This window comes from Macrosteles quadrilineatus, unplaced genomic scaffold (genome assembly GCF_028750875.1).
Source record: "Macrosteles quadrilineatus isolate MER2022 unplaced genomic scaffold, UCM_ALF_1.0 Scaffold_8__2_contigs__length_117827958, whole genome shotgun sequence".
NCBI classification, from domain to species: domain Eukaryota; kingdom Metazoa; phylum Arthropoda; class Insecta; order Hemiptera; family Cicadellidae; genus Macrosteles; species Macrosteles quadrilineatus.
The window spans coordinates 68,049,168-68,073,595 of NW_026542601.1; the positions used below are offsets into that span (position 1 = coordinate 68,049,168).

At 30.2% G+C, this 24,428-nt stretch overlaps 1 protein-coding gene across 1 annotated transcript in view; it reads right to left on the reverse strand.

Moving 5' to 3' along the window:
• Nucleotides 1-1,825, reverse strand: part of LOC129001711 (lachesin-like) — a 282,303-nt gene extending 280,478 nt beyond the window's left edge. Inside the window, exon 1 of the mRNA XM_054429107.1 lies at nt 1,686-1,825. Within this exon, the coding sequence (XP_054285082.1) occupies nt 1,686-1,767 (82 nt within the window). The 5' untranslated portion in view covers nt 1,768-1,825. The remainder of the gene's footprint in view (nt 1-1,685) is intronic.
• Between the last annotated feature and the right edge of the window lie 22,603 nt (nt 1,826-24,428).

Genomic DNA, 24,428 nt, shown 5'->3' on the forward strand with positions numbered 1-24,428 from the left:
GTAGTCTAAAATTGTTAAGCATTCTAAGTCATGAGTATTTATATATATTTACAGTGGCAATATTTATTTAAAAAGAATATTTCCAATACGTTAGTTATTATTATCAAGGAATGGATTCACTACCAAAAGTGGTAACTTTAATTATATAGATTTTATAGTTTTATCATACCTTACCATACTAGAAGATTTCAATTGCACCTGTTTGGTTTAAAAATAGTTTTATATCACCAAACAGGTTATAATACAATTTTATTGGCTTACATTCATTATGAGAAATAAATCCCAATAAACAAAACAATTTGTGTGGACAGTGGAAGCTATCTTTGAGAAGATTCTTCTGACATTGTTACTCCTTAAATAACAATTCACATTACTTTATATTTTAGCATTGACTATTGGATACAGAAGTTATTGTATTAATAGTCAAAGGTTTTAGACTGCAAAAACAAATTATGAGTTTAAAATAATACGTTTGTAAGTTCTAAGATTAATGATTTAAGGTATTTTTATTTACTGTGTGTAAATATTGTAGGCCTAATTTAAATAATAAAAAAAACTATTTCTTTTGAAATATTTTACCATATTCTTATTTGAAACAGATTTTTTTTGTAAAATGATAGTTATTATTTTACTATAAACATAAAATTGCGTGCTTTTTTCTAGCTTACTTCTTCTTTTTAATTATATAAAAGAAACTGCAATAAGTTAGTATCACATGTAAGCAATCGACCAAAACTTGGGTTTGTTGGGATTTGGGATTTTTGGAGGGGAATATGCAATGCTCTGTGTTTTATCGATGCTCTGTGTTTTTTGCTCTGTCGATTTTCTCTAATACTATTCTCTCTATGGTTGAGTTACAATGCTATTTATATTACTTTTTGAACACTACTTTTTTAGTTGGTCTAGTTTGCAGCTGATATATCTTCAAGTTGTAGTAAACATACTTAAGGGTTGCTTCATGGATATAAACGCAAATTGTTTATCCTAAAAAGTATCAAATGACATAAACCTTTGAAAACTAAATATTATATGTTTACTTTACTTTTTTTTACTTTACTTTTTACTTTTACTATTTTTACTTTTACTTTTGACGTGTTTATTTGTACTTTGAGGTTGAATTTAAATACTATGCAAATTATATAATGATATAACAGACAAATCAGGCCTAGATGAAATAATATTAACTACTGAAACTAGATTTAAACTAGATGTAGATATATAGATTATCTCTGTGATTATAAACAAATCGAATAGGGCGGTTTTTGTTTATGAATATACAGTTACAGTTTAAATATACCTAAGATATACAGTTATTGTCAAAATCTCTTAACATTAGACGTTTTTAGATTATAACAAAGTGTGTCCACAAACATGTAAACAACGTGTAACGACAATCAGACGAGTTGTTTTTCTTTATTTTGCATTATTATGTATATTTATTATATCAATTGTTTTATAAATATTGTACAGATACTTTTAAATGTTACTAATTTCAGTTTTATTCACAAAATATTTTACCCGGGTACCCTTACCGTAGTTGATTCAAATTTACAATTTCTTACTTCAAATATGTCTCATACTGATAATTTTAATTAATACCACTTATTTCACCTTATTACTCGTAGTAATTTGTAAATATACATAAATTTAACATTCAACCAACACATAATAATTCTCAATCCAACCTCTAGCAATGATAGCTGACTGGGTAATCCTGACGGTGAGAAGGGCCAGAATCCAGCCGACGGCGCTGCGTAGATCTCCCATGGCACACACTCGCGACAGCACAGTAAGTCACATGGAACAACCACGACACGTAGAGGCTAGCCGAGCGACAGGCTACTCGCGCGTCCCACGCTGAACTGCCTCTGACAACGCGCGCAACAACAATGATTCAAGCGCGCATGTGCGCCGCGCGACGTGTGTCGGGTCTCGCCCGGGCATTCGTGGATTGTTGGCCGTCGCTGCAGCCGCTCCGAAGATCCAAGAATATTCAAGGAGCTCATTGCGATTCAGGGTGAAATCAGCCCTAGTGAGGCGGAATGAGTGCTGAATAAATTGGGCCCCGAGGGACCTTTTGCAATTTTACCTGGATTTGTATTTGAATAATGGTTCTTTATAGTTTAGATTATTTGTGGGTATTTGGAGTTTGAAGGTATAAAATGATGCGTAAGAGTTGATTTTAATTTAAAATGGATTTATAGGGTAGTTTGATCAAAATATTGTCAATTATATAATTGCAGCGTGTTAGTAATATAGAGACATATTGGTAATAATAATATTTTTGTATTTAAAATTCTTATTAACTAAATAAACTAAGGGGAAGTTAGTAGTACCTAGTATTAAGTTTTTAATTTGTACTATTTCATTTCCGAAATTCTCCTTAAGGGTACTTGGAGTATACATTCTATAGCATAAAACAATTTTTAAAATACAAAGAAAATGTTTAATCCTACAGTATACTAGATATTTAAATTACCATCATTTTGGTATTTGAATAAATATTTTGAGATGGTAAATAGCTCTTTAGCGGTTGTTTAAAACAAAATTAACATTGATCTTATGGTGGGCAAATCCACGAAGGCCGTTGGCTTCCATAAACTCCCTTGAAAACCAAATAAAAACGTATAGTATGCAAGATATTTATATTATAATGACTTTGGTGTTTGAAAAACTATTTTTGGATGATAATTAACTCTTCAGCAACTGTTTAAAATCATCAAAGATGGCTGCTAGCCTCCAAGGACTCTTAAAGACTATGAACATATAATATTGTTGACGTCATCATTATAACACGATTACGTTACTAAAGACGTCATTATCACATCAAGATCACCAACACGGCTGACGATATGACTAGTCATAAAGCCGATGCTTTTTGAAGTAAATTTATTTTATACTTTTTTTACATGCTAACGCTATCAATTAAACGTTAGCCAAATGGGATTACTTATCATGGTGATAATGAATTGTTTAAATAGCTTTCAAACTAGATTGAACGAAAAAGTTCATGTTGGTACAAAATTGGAAATTATTCAAAACTTCTAGCTTCTAGAAGCGTATCCCAATTAACTTAGGAAAAAACGTTTGATATAACTTTATGGATATTAACATGTTGTACAGTAGGCTATAGTAAGCATTAACTCGAAAACTAGACTTTTAAGCCCTCAAATCTGATGAATTTTAATAGCAGACTTCCAAATAGTGTAATAATGGATGTTTATTTTATTCCTTTAAGAATATGACTTATAATTTATAATATCAAATCAAATTCATGTAAATAAAAAAATGGGTATTCCTGGAAATCTTTATCATCCCTAACATTTTAAAATTTCAGTTTATGCGATCATATATTTTTTCTTTAGTGATAAAATGACTTGACTTTATTTTACTGTATATAGTTTAAGTAATTCAATTACCATAAGCACAAAGAATAACGTGTTACATAAATAATCCATATTTGCTCCATTGAAATCTTATACAAGGTATGTTGTTTGGCAACTTTAAAGTGTGGCATTTCAAGTGAGCATTTTGTATGCATCGAGGTTACGAGAATGTCTAATAAAGAGCTTGACCCTTGCAAGAGGCGTAATTTGTTGTCCTCGGCATCGTATAAATATGCATCCTAGAATCTCCAGTCTCCTAACCAAGAGCGTTTGTTATCTAAAGTATTTAATATAGAATACTGTTACTTCTCAGATCTATCGATATTAAACATAATTATTCACTAACATGAGTAGGTTATCTGAAATAATTTTAAATGTTCAAAACTAGCTGCTTGAAGAACCATTTTTCTAAACTAGTAACTCTATATGTAATTTAAATAATTTCCCAATTGAATTTCATTACGGTCACGTGAAATGCTTTAGAAATTATATAGATAATAGACATTAAAAAAATACTTTACATTACCCTAGTAACGTGTATGGAAGCTCGTTTAAATATATGCAGCCGTTTAAAAATAAACCAGGGGGAATATTATGGGACACCCGGTATAACACAATTAAAGACAGTTCTATATAGTATTTATGTAAAGTAAAAAAAAACACACTATCTATAAAATATAGAAAGTTGAAAAAATAGAACAGAATTGACTCATTTTATGTCAATAGATCAATCCTGGAGGCAAATTATGTATGAATTGAAAAAAAAAATTATGTTACAAAATTAAACACATTTTTTGTTACACTAACTGACAAGGGTCTTATCAAGAAGTGGTACACCACTGTTTTGTTTTTTTGACACAATATATAATGATAGAATAATTTAGGTTGCGTTTTTCAGTTTACATAAGCTTGATTTTATGGGGAAAATGTTAGGTCCTAATTTCTTTAAAAAATCTACCCTTTACTAAGCTAATTATCTACTTACACAATGACAAAGGAGCTACGTTTTGTATTTATTAAATGTACACAGCCATCCCTAAATTAGAGTGAAACATTCAGACACGATTTCACCATCAACACCTCGCTAGTAGAGTGATGTTGACGAGTTGAAGATGTTGTGATGTTGTGTGGAACTCCACGATGTATAATGAGCGTGAGTCTCATGGTGTAAGTGGAGTAATGAGAGGCTCATACCTCTAAACCCTCCCACACCCTCTATCTCTCACCCTCTACCTGCGTCAATGGGAACTTATTTTGGTCCTTCCAAAATCCTCATCCTCAGACACTAAGTTTTATTGGATTCGATCGTGATTATTGAATGTTTTTCACGTTTATTTCAACATGTTTCTAAAAGGTTTTACAATAAATGAATTTCAGAAATTCCACTTTTGGCTTTTATTAGTAAGTTTTCCTATTTTATATAAACTTTTTTTACGTCTTATGTGAAAAACAAACAATATCAATTAGTTGAGAGGTGGCCAGATGTGTTACCGTAGTTGATATATACTCAAAATTAAAAAAATATATGTATTTTACTTAAATTAAAATCAGTTTTTAAAAAAGCTTAGTAATTTAGTTAGCAGCGAGAGATTTCTTTATACTTTTTGAGGTGATATATATAATATAATATTAGTTTATCATGTTTATGTCTAATAATGATTTGTTTGGTTCATATTACTTCTTGATGCAGTTCTTACAAAATGTATCATAATAGAGGGTACCATTTTTTTACTGAATAAGACTGAAATAAATTAGATTCAAATTATAAAGTGTTTTTTTTTTTTGTATATTGATATTAGATATTATGTTTCGTCCAAAAAATTGAAACAGAAACATATAACTTAAACATAATCATTAGTATTAAATTGACGAAAATATGTCAAAATTTAATTTTTATTTTATTTGACAGTATGTTTTCTCTAGAAAAGGTACTACTATTATTACACTTACTTTTGTTAGAAGTCTTAGTTGTTATAAACGCCAGTTATAAGTTATACTTGTTTACATATATTTATTTACAACAACAATACTTGGGCCTATCGTCACTTATGCCAGTTTACTTTTAGTAAAAACATTTTACACATTCTTTGAAAACCCCCTTCTCTGAACGCAAAGTCCAAAAATCTGATTACGAAAGAAGTCAATTATCTCTTATGTAAATTAAAGCTTAATAAATGTAAAATCCTTAGAAGGTAGGGGTGGGGAATATTTAAGTTGCAGAAATCATTGGTATTATGTGATTGGAATATCAATGTGGGGGGGAGGGTGAGTGGCCGCCGAGATAAAACATTAAGTCCCAATAATCTGACAAGAAGGGGAGACTGAATTAGCGTTCCGTTATTCTTTGCGGTGCCCCACAACAAAATTGATACCAAACAGTGTGGATTAGCCAATTTATTCCACTCGATACAAATAACAACCGGTGGTATTTTACATTTATACAGACATGTCGTACGCCATCCGATTTGTTACATGTTGTTTATCGTAGCTGTGTGGTTGAAATTGCTCCCTATATGTAAATGCATATTTCAAAACACAAACACCATCAGTTGAACGTGTTTGATTCTATGTGGTTAATTAATTTTGTATGTTTACTTATGTAAATGCATAACGAAAGACAATTTATTCTTATGCAATGCATATTATATTTATACTTAACCTTTGCTAGCTCAAGTGTTTCGTGTTATTTTTTTACAACAAAAAAACCGCTCCTATGGCTATAAGAGTATGATCTCCATGCATTCTTTAAAGGTGCATTAAAACTGTGAAGAGGATAACTCGAGTAACTTTGGTCCAATCAAACCGTGAACCAGAAAGATCATGGGGGTGTAATAGAATATTTTAAGTTTTTAAACATATTCCAAATTTTAAACGGAGCCATCGTGTAGAGCTAAAATGAATCCAATTTCGTATTCTAGATCATTTAGGTACGAGTACAAATTGTTTATTTAAATTACTATTGTTATCCTTTTTTTAAGAAAGATGATCAACTATAGTTTGCTTACTTATGGATGTATTTTTATCAAAATTGGCATATTTTTTTATTTCATCCTACCTGTATGATCATTTTGGAAAATAAAAAAATTATGATCCCCTTTAGCAGTAAATCTAAGTAGGTATTCATAAATCTAACGTTATTCAAATGAAGAATAAACTAAACTTGTTATAAAAATGTTTGGTCAAAATCCAATCAGACAAATTTATATTCACTTAGTGTGCAGGTTTGTTGGGCGGGGGATATTTAAATTATATTTCACTATCCGTTCAAGATATATCTTCGTGCTACCAAGGAAAATAAAACTTTTATCATCGAAAAAATAAAAAAAAAGTATATTCTATGTCTTCTCATACGAGCTCTGTACTTGCTATTGTAGTTTTGGAAATCAATACCACTTTAAGATATAAAATTACAACAAGGTCGAATACAAATTTCTACTGGAATTAAGTTGAGTCTTTGCAAATTATTCACGAATAAGTTTTCACGTTCATGGACCTCGTCAAGATATCCAATATGGTACACAAAGGATCTTAACGGTGTTCAGTATACGTTCCAAATTGCGGTAAACGCACACCTCAGATCTTGTTAGAGGGGTCCAGGGAAATCAAAAGGGGATGTTGGTCCTCCCCCCCCCACCACACAACTATGTTATTCCCATCCCTCATAGCGAGAGTTGTGACACAACTGCCGTTCTATCGCATGATACGTCGACTGATTCTTCGAATTATACTACAAAATACACTTTAAATCAAATTAATTCAAAAGAGATTAAATAGCTTGGATTTGAAATGTAACACGTATCATTTTACTTGGCCTTCATTTAAATATTTAATATAAGTTTGAAAGAAAATTTTAGAAATCAAATAAAAATGACTAAATTTTAATGTTATTATTCGTAACGATATAAAATGCAACGCTATAAGCATTTAACATGTTTTTCATGAGTAAGCGGTCCAAGCCCTATACTAGTCTTCTTATTGCCTACGCCAACATTTTGTTAGACGGTCGTGTTAAATTAAATCAAACAGCATCTGGGTCTTATTTTTGGACTAGAATCAGCGACATTTAACTTGAATGTAAGCATTGCAACTTTTCGGCAACCCAGACAATTTTAAGGTTGGAAAAAGTCTACGGTGGGTATAACAAGTGATTGAATACAACATTAATTTTCTTCCGCATGATGAAAAATACGTTACAGAATAAACCATCTGTAAGGAACAAAGCTACTGTGATATCCAACTGTGTGACGTAATAATGATACAACCAAGCGTAAAATGTGTTACAGCAAGAGACAGGATTATTATGATTGGCTTAAAAGCTTTCAGTGAACTGTAATTGCTCTGGTTTGATATTGTCTTTGGATCTGTTTACTAAACAAAGCTGCAAGCATATGTGGGAGGTAATGTTTTTGTTCTATATTTGTTTTTAATAAATAAGGAAATTAAAAAATATTCATTTAAAGGTCTTAATAAATGCTCTAGCTTTAGCTAAACAATTTAATCAAAAGCACAAATGAGTACTTAGGAACCCGTTGTATGCGTTATTTATTTGAAGCTTGCAATAGTTACACGTGTCTCAATTCTTTTCGATGTATTTCATCTAGTGAAATGGTACCTAGGAATAATGATGCTTGTATATGGATAAATTTAAGGTTTAGTTAGTAATTCAAATTGGTCCCTAATCAATTCAAAACATACTAATGATTAAATCACTATAACAAAAGCATGTACTTTTAAGGGTTTTAGTAATTTTTAAGCAAGCTGCAAAGTTTCGTTTGCCATCTTGGAGCTATAGTACTTATTTTTAAGAGGTTGGCAGCCTCCTTTAACCTTGCACTTACCCGTCCACATAGACTAAGCGCCCGTGCGTGGATCGTATACAGCAAAGCAAGGAGTGAGGCGGTACGGTACAAAAGTGATCTTTAGTGATAAAATATTTACGGCAGTGACCAGGATCCGAACCCACGACATCGCTACCTTGGGCCCCAAGTCCGTGACGCTACCGACTGAGCCACCGACTCACATGGTACTGCAATGCAATTTCTTCAAAGACGGTAAAACCTAAATGTAATATGAATTCATATGACTCATGAGTCTCTCAAAAAGCCATAATATATATAATAATTTCAATAAATGGTGCATATTTTCTGAGATATTATATACAAACTCCTAATACTAACTCACTCCCATAAACATTAAAAAGCCCACAGTATTATGGAATAGTTAATTATGCCTACTTCTTACATATCGAATTTTTTATTACCCAAGAAATACTCATACCACATTAAACGAGAATGTAATAATATGACATTTTTCAGGACTAATGCCATTCACAAGTTAAGGGCAGATCATTGAAAGTTTCTGAGGTTTTGAGTTCTTTTTTACAAGTGGGTCATTCATTGAAGGCACATGAAGGCGGGTTTAATGAGCGTGGTACATCTTAAGCTTTATGCTCTCTGAGAAGATTTATTTAAAGAAAAAAGAACGCAAACAAAACTTGATAACCAAACTATTCTTATTCAATGTAATTAGTGTAAATCCAAAATTCAAAATATTTATTCATAGTAATTCCAATGACACAACTAACTAGTACCATAATAATTAAATACCTTAGCCACCACAGCAAACCTGCAGACTAAGCAAATTTCATTTTGCCACATTTGATTTTCACTGTAGTATTTCTTCTTACATAATGTATTTGGGGGATTCCCTGTTTAAATAATGGTAGAATTAATTACTAATAGTTTGACTGAAGGAATGAAAGAGAGGGTATGTTTTAGTGAAATGGTCATATATATTAGTGTATAATAAATTCAATTTCCAAAATGTAATCTAAGTGTATCAATAAACAAGCAAACTACAACATTTAAACTCATATTAATTTGAATTTAAAGTTTTGGGAATTTTCTTTTTAACCAATAAGCATAGGCTACTTCGATAAAATGTTCTATTTTCATGAGAAAATGGGTAAAACCATTTTTACCTCATAAAAAATCATTTCCGTCGTCAAATCATGGTGGTTAACAAAATCATTGCAAGAAATGTCGTTTTAAGCTGTGGTACCCGGTTTCAACAAATTTGTATATTTTTATTTTATTTATCATGTGAACGGACATTAACGAGTTTGCTAACGTAATTAAAAGTCCTTAACAAATATCGGTTCATAGCTAAATAAATCAATTTAACAATTCAAAAGATAGTTTTGACAAATAAATAAAGAAACACAGTCATATAATTAACATGTTTACATAAGTAAGAATATGCTGCTATAATAAACAACGTATTTGTTTTGTAACTTTACACCACTTCTCGTACAAAATACGGTGGGATTCAAAATCAACAAATATTAATTAATTATGTTAATAGCTAATAACACAAAGAGGATGGCAAATATGGACTTCTGTGTGTGTTTAAGGTTGAATTACGTGTACGTTAATAACCAAACAACAATAAAAGCTTTTAAAGATATTAAACACTACAAGAGTATCTACCTAATTTCAGATAGGTATTTTGATTTAAATTCTAATTATAAACTTAAAAAAATCCAAAAATGTACTACTAAACGAAAGGTAGCTACAGTACCATCTTTGGTATGGTTTACTCTTCAACTTAGTTATTTTCCAATATATATTCATAGTTAACTGTTAATAATGACAAAGGTAAAAATCGGCATCACTCTAAAATTATTTTTTTTCTTACTCTTAATTGCGTAGTTTTTGACATACGTTATACAACTCTACAATTCGACGTGGTAGAAATGTATTGCAAAATTACTAGGTCGTATATATATTTTTTATTATCGTACTCTATGGTAAAGGATTTTTTTCCTTTTTAATGGATATATATACAGGGTGAATTTTAAATGAGTTCCCCCCCTACTTTTTTCTACATTTCTTAAGATATCATCTCCGGACCACGTCAGATCATTGTTGAGTAGTAAGTACTTAATTTTGACTGGGTATACATTTTTGACCGCCATCTTGGATCCGCCATATTGGATACAAAGTTTTTTTTTCAAATGTAAAGGTAGGGTTGTGACCCATTATTTTAAACTATAACTTTACGCTGATTACTATGCCGCAATTAGTTTTTAAAAATCTTGATCCGTTCTAAAGTTATGAGGACTTTTTATAACTTTATTTTTAGCGCATTTTAACATTGTGCATTTACAAACGAAGACCATAATTTCAAAATAGTGCTAGATAAAGATAAGTATACACCACCATTCATTGTCGACATATTTTCACTTGGTTATGACGGATGTAGTTTTTTCAGCCGCCATCTTGGATCCGCCATTTTGAAATGTGATCAATTAATTTAAATATGAAGGTGGTGTTGTGACCCATCATTTTGAGCTAATTTTTTTTACTGGACTCAATGCCGCAATCCGTTTTTGGTTATCAAGCTGTATTGATGAAATATTAAAATACTCTTATTTAAAATTTCAATATTTCAAAAACCAAAGATTCAAATGAAAAACGGATTGCGGCATTGAGTCCAGCATAAAAAAATAGCTCAAAATGATGGGTCACAACACCACCTTCATATTTAAATTAATTGATCACATTTCAAAATGGCGGATCCAAGATGGCGGCTGAAAAAACTACATCCGTCATAACCAAGTGAACATATGTCGACAATGAATGGTGGTGTATACTTATCTTTATCTAGCACTATTTTGAGATTATGGTCTTCGTTTGTAAATGCACAATGTTAAAATGCGCTAAAAATAAAGTTATAAAAAGTCGTCATAACTTTAGAACGAATCAAGATTTTTTAAAACTAATTGCGGCATTGTAATCAGCGTAAAATTCTAATTTGAAATAATGGGTCACAACCCTACCTTTACATTTGAAAAAAAAACTTTGTATCCAATATGGCAGATCCAAGATGGCGGCCAAAAATGTATACCCAGTCAAAATTAAGTACTTACTACTCAACAATGATCTGACGTGGTCCGGAGATGATATCTTAAGAAATGTAGAAAAAAGTAGGGGGGGGAACTCATTTAAAATTCACCCTGTATATTTGCTAGTTGACGGTAAATTATATAGTGAGAAAGATATATTAAATATTTTAAAACTAACTTAAAACATGACAGTGGTTTTTATTTTACCATTTCTCTCGTTTGAGACATTACTAAAAGTCTGCATGGGTTCGTTATCTCAAAAGCTTAAACTACAAACAGAATATCAAAAAAGTTTAAATCGGTTAAATATGCAATAGAAGAAATATCAAACCGAAATATTTTTAGTTTAGATAGACCACTTTGGAAAACAAGACTAGTAAGAAGAGCAATATAAGTAGGACTTACATTTAAATGAATATTTTAAAGTGTACCGGTATTCTGAACTTTAAAAATAATTTAAACAATCACATAAAAAACATTATTAACATCATTGTGTAAAAGGTTGTTGTATGAATGTGTGGGACTAACGTTACCTTAGATTTTTCTTAGTTCCACAAACAAAATCTAAGCTGATCGTCAACCACAATTTGCTCGTCTAAAACTTCTCTACAAACCATATGATCTTTAGCCATAACCTTCCGATTTAGGCCATGACGATCTTTCCATTATGAAATGTGTGGAAGCTTTAGCAGTGAATACTTCTCAGAGAAACAAATATTATAAAATTATGTTTTAATAATTTTGGTTTCATTTGGTATCGAAATAAAAAAAGTAAACACGTTTTATTTTATAATTTAACTAATTTAAAATCAACCTTCATGTAACTACATAATCCAGAATCACACCTAAGGAAATATTCAAATAGTAGAGATGAGAATACTAAGCTTTTGTGGTTGTTAAGGAAGAAGGACCAACATCCTTTTTGATTTCTTTAAGTCCCGATTCGAGGTGGGTGTTAACCACAACCGAATCTGCTACTATGAAGGAATTTGTATTTTCGTAGAAGCTTGTCCTAATTAAAAGTTTACAATGTTATTAGGAATAATATTTATGCACATTATCTTCTAAAGTAAGATATATGTTTCACTATTTTGCACCTTTTTAACTCATCCTCGTAAGTTAATTATCAAAACTATCCCTCTCCATTTTAGGTTTTCCTATTATTTTCTACATCAACATGTTTTGTGTTACACAAAGAAAAATAGAGTACATAGTTATTCATAGTGCCTTATACAATACATTACTTGGCCTATCACCACGTGTCTTATCCTATTTAGACTTAATTTGGATGAAAAATAATATTATCAACTAGTATTTCACTTAGTTAGTTAACCATTGCTACAGTCAGAGACTATTATTTTTTGTATGAGTGTCCCCAACTTTATATTTACCCCGTTTATTCATAATGGCGATGGTTTTTATGGCAGTTTTATAACAGCTATCAAATTCAGCCTATGAAACAACACGAACTCACGGACCATAACACGAGACAATATTTCAGTAATGAATGGACGCAAGGCAATAAAATTTACGACACTGTGTGAAATATTTGATCCATTATTGTTTGTGAAACAGCGCCAGTGGTTATTCCAGGACCGATATGACTGGGGATATCAATAGTCATAAACCAATAAAGCAAAGCTGTTTACAGAGGATTTTAAAAGTAACAATATCAGCTGTTCAAATCTTTCAAAGATAGTTTATAAATATATTTTTTTGTATAGAAACTATGTGTACAATTGTCACATACACATAAATTACTTTTAACAAATGAAATAAAAAATACTATTGTAGCTGTACTATTGTTCTGTAATTGTATGAAAACCGTTTGGTTTATCGTATAAAGTTTAATTTATTTTGTGTGTATTTGTATAATATCTTTTACAGTAACTACCTGTAAGCCACGGGCTTCACCCCGTTTTACTTCAGCTTGGTTAAGTGAAGATGAAATAAAAAATAAGAATACAGTAATATAAACAAATAATCACACCTGATTTCAATAAGGTAAAAATTGAAAGAATAACATACAAATAGGTATGGCTGAGGTATTTTTAACGTTAGGTATATTAAAAAATTCCCTTTAGAAAGTCATTACGGCCTTTAAGGGCAATTTATGAAATTAAGGATATTTTTGCGTAAGGTTTCTCGGCATGAAGAACATATATGTATGGTTTATAGGGGTGTGACTTGTAGTTTTCTCAAAGGATTATAAGTACTTTGGGATTTATATATATAAATCTAATTAATATACAAATAAATTTATTCATATGGATAAATGCCAACCAAACTTCATTGGTCTAAAAGATGTTGTTTTGAAAAAATAAGTATCAATAAGAAGTATTTATTTTTTTATCTCAATTGGAACAATATGTAAATTTTTACATCTAGAATTTAGCCTACAGATCAAAGTATAAATGGCAATCTTGGGTAATTTTGTTAAATTTGCAAACACCATGTGTCAATGATAAGCGCACTAGGATTTATTAAAATCAAAACACCTCTTTAAACTGCAATCAACACAAATCATTAATCCCTCAGAAATGATTAAATAGTATAGTACGTAATTTGATTAACTTATATCTGGTTCTAGTAAAAAACTATGATCGTATTTAAATGGTACTAAAATATACGGTTTGTGGAACGGTGATATAAACCTCAAACCTCGTCTCGTATCTACGCTTTGGTATTTCACGTTACGCTCGCTTGTCAAACGTAGCGCTCTCTGTAATTGAAACTCCAACACTTTCCACTAAGTATATGCAAATTATACGATGTCATATTTGTTTTATATTTTATCTCCCAAAAGCTACGTTTTATTTATTGATTTACTTATTTTTCTAAGAGAAGTTGGGCATGGGATTTATATAATTCGTTAACACACGACTATGCAATTATACTTGAAAATCATTTTTATTCATTACAACATAATGGAAAAATTAAAACGTATGAGTGGCATTTAATATGTTGTACTCGTACAAATACATCACAAAATAAATAAAATGTGATAGTTTATTATTTAAAAATGTTTAAAATTTCTTTGACATAGATACATACGAACCAAACCGTAGAAGGTAATTTATATACACAATATAGCTATGAAACGACTTTTAAACTGGTATTATAGTACACTAAAAACATAACATGATCTTTCTATCTAGTATCTTGACGTTTAAAGAATTCTTGGGAAATTTAGAAGGGGAATATTAATAAGTTGCGTTTTTTCAAACTACAGATCCGATACCGTTGTAGATAGGACCATGGATAAAACATACTATATAACTAAACTTTAAATGTAGAAAATGTTTTAAAACCCTATTTAATGATGAACTACAAAACATAAGTTGCTAGTTAGTTTATTCACTTGTAAGCTCTTATATTTTCCACAACTTCTTGTACTTTTGAATTAGTAAACTTAAGCGTAGTTGTACATTTAAGGATATTTTTTTAAGTTAATAATTTTCATTAATCTGAGATATACAATTGTGTTTACTAACAATATTGTAGGGGTTGCAACAAATCTAACTGTAAGACTCCCAATTTTAGAAATGTTGTACGCCCTGTACACATAAGCGTAAAGACAAGGAATCAATTTTGTATCAAAATACTGACAATTTTCTTTCTAATGAAGAATGCAAATGCATTAAAAAAATTATGATTATGGGTTTTTAAAACTAAAACTTTTTAAAGGAACTTTTCATATTAGAAAGATTAATCACATATATAAATCACTGTGGTTCCCTATTTATCTCCAATGAAGCTGAAAACAGCTACCAATCTTCCGAAATGTATCTCAGCGTTTCTATTTTTCGTTACAAGGACCTTTTCATCGACACAAATTGTTTCTCTTTCAAAACCAACGTCCCGGTTAACTGACTCTTTGTGTAAGTTTGGATTCTACGAACAAGATGGGTTTATGATTTATCTATTATACAGTTTCTATTGTTTGTAACAAGGATGGAGAACATTTGCACAAATATATTTGTATTTGGTAATTTAGTAAGAAATTTTAAATATTATACATTAAAATGTGTGTCGATTTAATTCTTCATGTTTTACTGTACTTTGATTTACTGAATTAATATTCAGCAGCGTTAATCGTTGGGAATTCTCCACTTAAAGGTCTCTCTTAGTGTAACAGTCACTTGAAATTATTTATCAACAACTAGAAATGTCACCCCTTTATTATAAAAAACCTGTAGAGATTACCAGAACAAAATCTTTTGTTTCAATTAGTTTGAAAAAGTATTCTCTCCAAGGACAGGAATGCGTTTTTGACACAACAATATTAATTTATAATCTATCAATGGTTTGGGTCTTATTTTAGCATCGGGTAAGAATAAGGGATCATTTTTGTGTTGTGTTAAATACATATTTCATATATTTTAATTTAGCATGATCAAATATAATTGATGGAGATATTTTAAAAATAGATGATGATGTTAAAAAACGTAAATGAGATAACAGGATTTTACGTGTAATAGAGTTTAGCAAAATAATATTGTTAAATTTATGCTTAAATTTGGACAATGTGTTTTGCAGTCAGTGTTTTATAATACAATCTTATTAGAATACATAAATAAAAATGTTTCATTTAATTTCCATTTGAAATTTAGATCTGTTCTCAGTACTAAAGATTAATTTATACACTTAATCAATTATTTAATCCTCCTTATCTAGTATCTAAAGACATTAATAAGCACAATAAATGGCTCAGTATCATTTGCTTGATGTTGCAACTCATAAAACGCCGCTGCGGAAAGCATTTTCCCATTCTTTTTGATGTTTTACACTGCACAGTTGAAAGGTCAAAGTAATGTATGTTTTTGGACGTATTCACTTTGGCAATTTCAAAATTTATGATACGAAATATACTTTGACTATAAATTGTTTTTATCTTAATTCTATAATTTTGACATAGAAAATTACTTATATTGCTAACTGTATGTTAGTATGACCTTACTTACTGTACAGAGTGTGTAAAGAAACCCCTTTTGCCAACTCTGTATGTAATCGGTTGTAAGATACACCCCACACTTTAGCAAGCTGTACTGGTTTGTACTTTCTTATTCTTTTTATGCGTACAACACGATGTGCAACTCCTCTTGAACAAATATATTTACTTTTACAAAATTGTTAATGTATTTCCACAGTTTGTATCCTAATTGGAAATGTTGAGTGCGATTTTAAACTGCTCAAGTAATATACGTAATCCCATAAATTATTTGTAGTCATAGATTTTTACGAATATTTTCAAATAAAGTAATTTTGGATTATTGGATGGTATATGGATGGATAACAGTTCTTTATTTTACAACATGTTCACAATTAACAAATTGTATTTTAGGCACAAAATACAATAGTCAAATGTCTGTCTGGTTGGCAAAGTCCACTTCCACTATATATTCACAACCAACACCATACTCATATAAATGATAACAAACAAAAAATATCAAACACACTTAAAAGCTAAAAAAATTGCAAAATGATTTACTTGTATTACTATTTTTTTACTACTTCAAAGAATTGTGTAAGCTAATGCCCTCACTTACATATCCAAACAAACGATTATACTTACATATTATACCTAGGCTATACTGTACGTATATACACACAAACATACAGATATATATATTCTAACATACAGTTTTCATTAGCTAAAAAAACTATAACTCTTCCACAGAAGACTTAGTAATAATGTATTTTCCAAAGCTATGAATTATTCTCTTTGAGACTGTTTCCCCATTTGACAAGTAATTAATTATTAATTGTTACTCTGTAATATATAAACTATAAATCTGTTTTCATATTTTAAAAGAAATTTCATACTGTAACATCATTTTAAACTATATTTGTTCTGTACTATTTTATTTGCAATGTAAATTGTACAAATACAAATAGTTTGAAAATTGCTCCTTGCACTAATCACAAAGTATCTTAACGGTGTTCAGTAGACGTGCCAATTGCGGTAAACGCACACCTCAGATCTTGTTAGAGGGGTCGAGGGAAATCAAAGGAAATGTTGGTCCTCTCCCTCCCACACCACATAACCTCACATCCCTATAACCACAATCGTCTTATCCTTTATAGCTGGAGTTGTGTGTCTCCCAATATGCAAAATAATTCCATATGCCAACTTGTTTTCCGCATAAGGATACAAATGCATAAATAAAATAACGCTATTGGATTTAGGGTACATTGTCATAACGAAGATTTATTCAAACATTTTAACATAACTTCTTGCATAAAGTTAGCGACAAAGGTTTGAAAAATTGTAAACTATTTTGGCTCGCTACAACGAAAGAAGACTACAACTACAATAATAGCGTGTAGATATTCGCATAATATTAGCAATGATACTTAGGTATGAAATTCCGGAATGAAACTATTATTTTATACAAGCAAAGGCCCAAAAACATGATAATAATGATTGCAGTAACAACTCTCAATAAAATAAATAATCTAGAACAAATGTAACCTTGGGTTGATAAGTCAAGGTTCATTAACAATAGTAGGCTATACAGTTAATATCATAAGGTAGTTTGTATATTGAATTCTAGAACAATATATAAGTGTTAATTTTAATGTTAATCCCCTAACTTTAATATTAGACCTACATGAACAAGTTTTTAAGTGCCTGGTAAAATATAAATTAAACTCAAATGAAACGGTTCTAATGATTTAATATGCTAAAAATTATTATTTCGCGTTAGTATTATGAAAGAAGATCATTTAACAACATTTTGAATTACAGCTTTATTTTTTTATCAGTTTTATTTCCACAATAGATAAAAAATTTACAATAAAAAAAATAAAATACGAATATATATAGTCTTGAAGCATTATACAGTACAGTGTTTACGTAAAATAGTTCAAGTAAAATTAAATTTATAAAGTTATAATAGTATAAACTTAAATACTAGTTGAAATATGTTTGCTCCGGCTAGAATAATAACTAATGTAATAGGTATTGGAAATGAGTCTACATATATTATTAAAAATTGTATTTGATTACAAATGTTATTTCTTATGTGGATTGTTTAAATAAATATTATTTGGGGTCTTAAACCTTCCATAAATGTTCACACGTAAATTTCCTTAGTGATTAATAACAATAATGATTTTCTAAAAATCTTTTCAATCTTTTCATACCATAATTCCGTAAAAAGTAACAGTTTAAACCCTAATTTTTCCCCCAAACATGGACAATTTCAGCTTAAGGCAGCGTATTACAGCCAATGACGTAACAACGATACAACCAAGCGTAAAATGTGTTACAACAAGAGACAGGATTATTGTGATTGGCTTAAAAGCTTTCAGTGAACTGTGATCGCTCTGGTTGGATATTGTCTTTAGCACAAATTTCTCGGGTAAGTGAAAATCATTGTTATTGGTTACATTCCAATCGAAAACTATCTTTCTCTTTTAATATGGCGTTGAAGTAAAATAGCTTTTATTTTTATTGCACCAAATTGTTTTATAATAAGTAATATTATATGACGAGGATAACGTGTTAACAATGGTCGATGATCGTCCCGGGTCCAGGTCCTACTATGATACGTACAGTAATAGCGTATTCCTTTTATAGGAAATTTATAGGCAAATCATATCCATAGAATACTTTTAAACAAATTGAAGGTTCTATACAAATACAGTAAATAAATAACCACTAAGTTCAAACACGATAAAGATGTTTCGACTGCAATTAATATCCTTAAAAGCATTCATTCCAATTACATAGTGTACATTAGAAAATTTCGAGCAAAAAATTCCACGAAACACAAAATTAACTCTGATCTCTGTGTTATTAGCTAATAGCAAAATTAATTAATATCTGCTGATTGTGAACCCTTCCATACTACTTGTAATTTGGACGAATGGTTCGATGTTAATGGGAAACACGATCTTTGGACTTGTGAGGATGGTTTATAAACTATAATATTATATTTAAAATGTTTAATGTGTTTTCCAATAACAGTGTGTTCGGTTTCATTATAATTTGAAAAATTTACTTTGATTTAATTAAGTTGATTTCAGTTCGTTTTGAAACATCAAATAATAAATGGTGCAATACTTGGGCTTTAAATAAGTGAACAATGCTTTATTCAAATTTAAACATTTATATAAAAGAATAACGAGTATGAATAAAATATACATGTAAGGCATTGCTTGTACCAATCAAAAAAATATATTCCCTATATTATTGTAGGTTTCAAAATTTTCTTAATTTACATTTAAACATTTATATAAAAGAATAACGAGTATGAATAAAATATATATACAAGGCATTGCTTGTTCCAATCAAAAAAGTATATTATATTATTGTAAGTTTCAAAATGTTATTAATTTAGTATTACGCGGTTTTATAATTTTTAAGTGACTTCAGTTGTAAAGTATTTTAAGGTTCTATAATCATGTAGGAGGCGTAATAATGTATGTATGGTCAGTAAAGAATTTGTTTACAAGAATCAATTGTTTAGGGTATGAAAGCTTAATGGAAATTTCTAAAATGAAATTTAAATGCAAATAACAAAAATTCAGAAGAACATACGTAGCATACTGTAAAAGATTCAGCATTCTGATTTTAACCTGTAAATGAAAGTAACCCTAATGAAGGTCTATATAAGCTTTACTTTTCCAAATTATAAGCAAATTGAATGGTTAGCGTAAACTATCTTCCGACATAGTGTAGCTAATTTTTATCCTAAAAAAACTACAATTATACTGTGCTAAGTGTGTTTTTTTACGAATAGAAAAACATTCTTAATAGTTAACATAAAGCAACATCTACTGTAACCTACATGAGCTCAAGTTACAAAAACAGTTTCAAGAAAAAATAACATGGTAAACGTTTAATTAAAATGGCAAGAGAGTGCTGTTAAAAAAAAGCATAAACGTGTTTGTTAATATATACAAAGGAAAACATTTGATTATTAGAGCAATAATTATTAGAGCATACCAGGTAGAGAGTGGCACGTTGTCAGTCTAGACTAAACGCTGTACCCGCCACCGTGTAATGCAAAGTTTTATGGCCTGGCCTTCTACCGTTTTGTGTGTGTTTATGTGTATTTGTTACGTATTTTTAAAACTTATAACTTCCTCCATTGAGTGATGAACTTTAAGTCTGCTTGACAATGGTCGCCATATAGACGACTGCAGGATTACTTAAACGAAAATAAAGGTAATTTAAGCTCTTGTATGAAAATAATCCATAAGGCAGCACAAAAAATGGAATTTATTTAGAGTCTCAAGATTATTAAAACTTACATTATAACCAATTTGAAATTATTTTTATCTCTGGTTACCTTTAAATCAAGATATGTTTATTAGCGAGCCTGTCATCAAAAATTATTACTAATAAACAAATGACTATACAGTTCATCATAATGATAAATTAAATTTGATACACCTCATAGAGGGTAATTAGTAGTTATTGCTCCTGTTTTGGATATTTAATTTCAATACAGTTATTAATTTTGTAGTGGCCATTATAAAATACGTATTAGTCTTAAATAGATCGGATGGATATAATACAGCGGGATTCCTTTTTATTATACTTTAAACTATTTTATTTGAGTTTGGTCTAAACTTGTTTTGTTTTACTAGCAGCTAATTCTTTTATCGTTACCATTCAGACTTAAGGATTTAACAGGACGTTGATACTTGACAAGTCGAGCTAAGGTTAACGTCCTTAGGTTAACCCTTAAATGTGATTTTTAAAGGTATTACAACGTTTGTCAAAAACCACAAAACCACCAGTTTTCAGATCTTTCCACAGTCGAACATGTGTTTTTTTAAGAATGCGTTATTGAAGCATCTCACATTTTTTGAAGGCATGTCTTATTCGATCGCAATTAAAATTGTTTTCATACAATGAACTTGTTGTTATTGATCCTATTAAAATAATAAAAGTCTAATGAACAATGCAGAACACTAATTAACTAATTAACATCAAGGCAAAGTCTTCAATATATGCTTTAGCGTCCAAGGCATTGAACAAGTATTATTTCACATCAATTTCCACTTTAACATACTTTATATTATTTTGCGATAAATCATTGAATCAGACGACGTATAAAAATAAAAAAAACATGGTCAAATTATACTTCAAATATACTCTCAACCTAATGAGCTTACGCAGAAATTGAGACTGAGCCAGAAAAGCTAATTGCAAGATAGAAACTTATCAGTTTTAAAAATGCCTGCAATCTTCTATTAACATAATTATTTTCGTAACTCTGGGAAAATATTTTATTTATAGAATATAAGTTAAGTAAAGTTTTTTTAAAAATCTGTAAATTAATGTCTATTATTTGGACAAAATCTATTCTAAAAGGATTTTAAAATAATATGGGTTCTCATAACCAATCACTTTTAAATCTAAGTAAAAAATACACAGACAAATGTTTTTAAACTACAGACATGGTACCTATATATATTAAGGTATTACCTGCAAAAATTGTTTGAATTGAATCAGTTATAAAATATTAGCAAAGTTACACATACAAAAATGAATAATTGCATTTGAACAATACAAGTAAAAGTTTCTTAAAGTTTGAAATTCGCAGCAGCGTTAATAACAGTTTAAAACCATAAAAACGAAATCATAATATGACTAGAGTGACTTCATAGGACTAGAATAATGAATATGAGTAATACACAAGACAAGGCCATTAAATAACCAGGGGGTTTATGGGAGGTGGAGTAGCGTTTGTCAAGACTTGGCACAAACCGAATTAGATTAGCCTGATTTATCGAGCAATTAAGGTGACAGACTTTTTAAGCCGAGATGGGGGAACTAGATATTTTATATTAATTATAAATAGTTTTAACAATGTAACTTTTCAGTCGGAAATAACTGTATTAGAAAAACATGGTAGTCACTTATTTATAATTTTTTTATGCTCATATAAATTTAAAATCTAAATACATAGAGCCTTCATCGGGATTTCAAATAACATAACTTAATAAATACAGTAGTTCAAATTTAGTAAATAAATGTGCTCTACGAGCAATGATATAATTAGGGTTTCTAATATGTTTTTTACGAAATGATGGCAACGGTAGCAGTAATATGGAATTCTTACTTAATAAGTCATGTAAAACAGAAATGTCAACAGTAAACTATTTAAGAAACATTATTTCGGTGAAATATACAATATATGTGTTGATTTTTATATTTTTTTCAGACAAATAAGAGTGTTTAATTTAATTGTTTATGTTTTTTGTCCAAGGACGCTATGCACGCGCCCGGGATTGTTTTTCACATGACTTCAGGCTAGACCTGCGAGTTGCGGCATTTTAACCTGGCATTTTTCCATTAGTAATTAGGCGGGATTTAAACCCGGGACCGCAGGGAACGAAGTCCCGCACTCTAACCACTAGACCATCTCACTCCCTCAATTTCTTAATGTAGCTTTGGTATCCTGAATACTTGATCTAATTTGGTATTTTTAAATATGTATAACATTTTGTGCATAATACATGCAATAAATATTTGTAATTAATGTCTCTATTTGGGGGGAAACATTAATTGTGTATGTCAATTATTTCATTGCAATCCTATATTTACCTCCGACATATTTTTGAAGGGATGAGGAAAATCAAGTGAAACTAAAATAGTTGTATCGAGTTTTTGAAACGATTTTTCTTCAAACGACAAATGTCAAATCGACATGATCTAATTCGCTTGGCGTCAAAACATCAATCAGAAATGATGAATATCGAATACCTAACAGTTGGGTGATGGAATCTGTTCTGGAGTTATTTAATACAAAAATAGTTTGCTTCTAGCTTGGTTCATTTACTATTATATTGCTGCATTTGTTTGGTGTAGACATTAAAAAATAACCTGTTTATCCAATTAAAACTAATTTGAAGATACAACCCAATTGATTGTTAGGATTATGAGATAGACAAATGTCACTCCTACATATCCTGTTTGGTTTCATTACATATGGCTATGAAAAATAATCCTGCCCAAATACCTCTATAGCTAATTATATTTTGGTTTCTTTTTTTTTGAGAGCCCATTTTTTTACATTAACGATAACATATTTTAATTAATTGTTTACAAGTGATACTTACAGATCATCGAAATAGTATATTTCGTACCTAGGGCCGAAAATGAGGTTTTGCCGGCTCGAGATAGTTTTTAAGTTCGAGACGAAGTCGAGAACTTAAATCGATCGAGAGCTGCAAAACCATTTCGGTCCGTGGTACGAACACTATTTTTCACCACACTTTACCCTATTACCACTATTCACCACTATAATAATGCACACTGATGGTCAACACAACTACAACTTTAAGGTTATGTGAAGAAATAATTTGAGGAATCAGCAAAAATAAAAATAAATAGTTGCTAGGCAACGGTGACAATAACACAATTCTATTGCAATGCTATGGATGTTGATTGTGTATTTAAAATGCATTCATGTTTTAAGTAAGTAAGCGGACAGCTGATTTTGCGGCCCCGGCCTGTAAAAACCTGCTCGGTCCCCAAATTATGGACAGCTGGCATCGCCAGCAAAACGTAACTTTCGGCCACCAATTAACGTATGTAATACAGCCAAAAACATGATAGTGTGGTGAAAAAGATATTTCAACTAGACAGGAAAGAGCATAGTTAAAATTGCATGTTTACCTCTAAATTGAAACCCTACGTGCTTTTGATTCGGTATTTTTTGTATATAACATTAATAATTAGTTTCTTTAAAAGTAAACAATAACAAATGTCTTATCATTTGTAGAAGTAGTTATTTTTAACTAAAGTGTTTTTGTTGGTATACTTTAAAGGTAGTGTCTCTATTTGAAATTATTGTAAGCTTGCCACAGAACTTACAATTATATAAATAGATAAATCTCATGAAAATATTTTTCTGGTCCAAAGATTCCAAACTTACAACAAAGAGCCAGTTAACCGGGACGTTGGTTTTGAAAGAGAAACAATTTGTGTCGATGAAAAAAGTCCTTGTAACGGAAAAGTAGAAACGCTGAGAATTGTGAGAAGGGTTGTGAAATCATGAAAATTCTTTTGTCTAAAAAAATACAATGGTGGTAAATACTAAACAGAACTTAAATGTGTAGATTTGACCGTCGCATCAATTTAGCCAATATTTTTACACTAATATATTAAA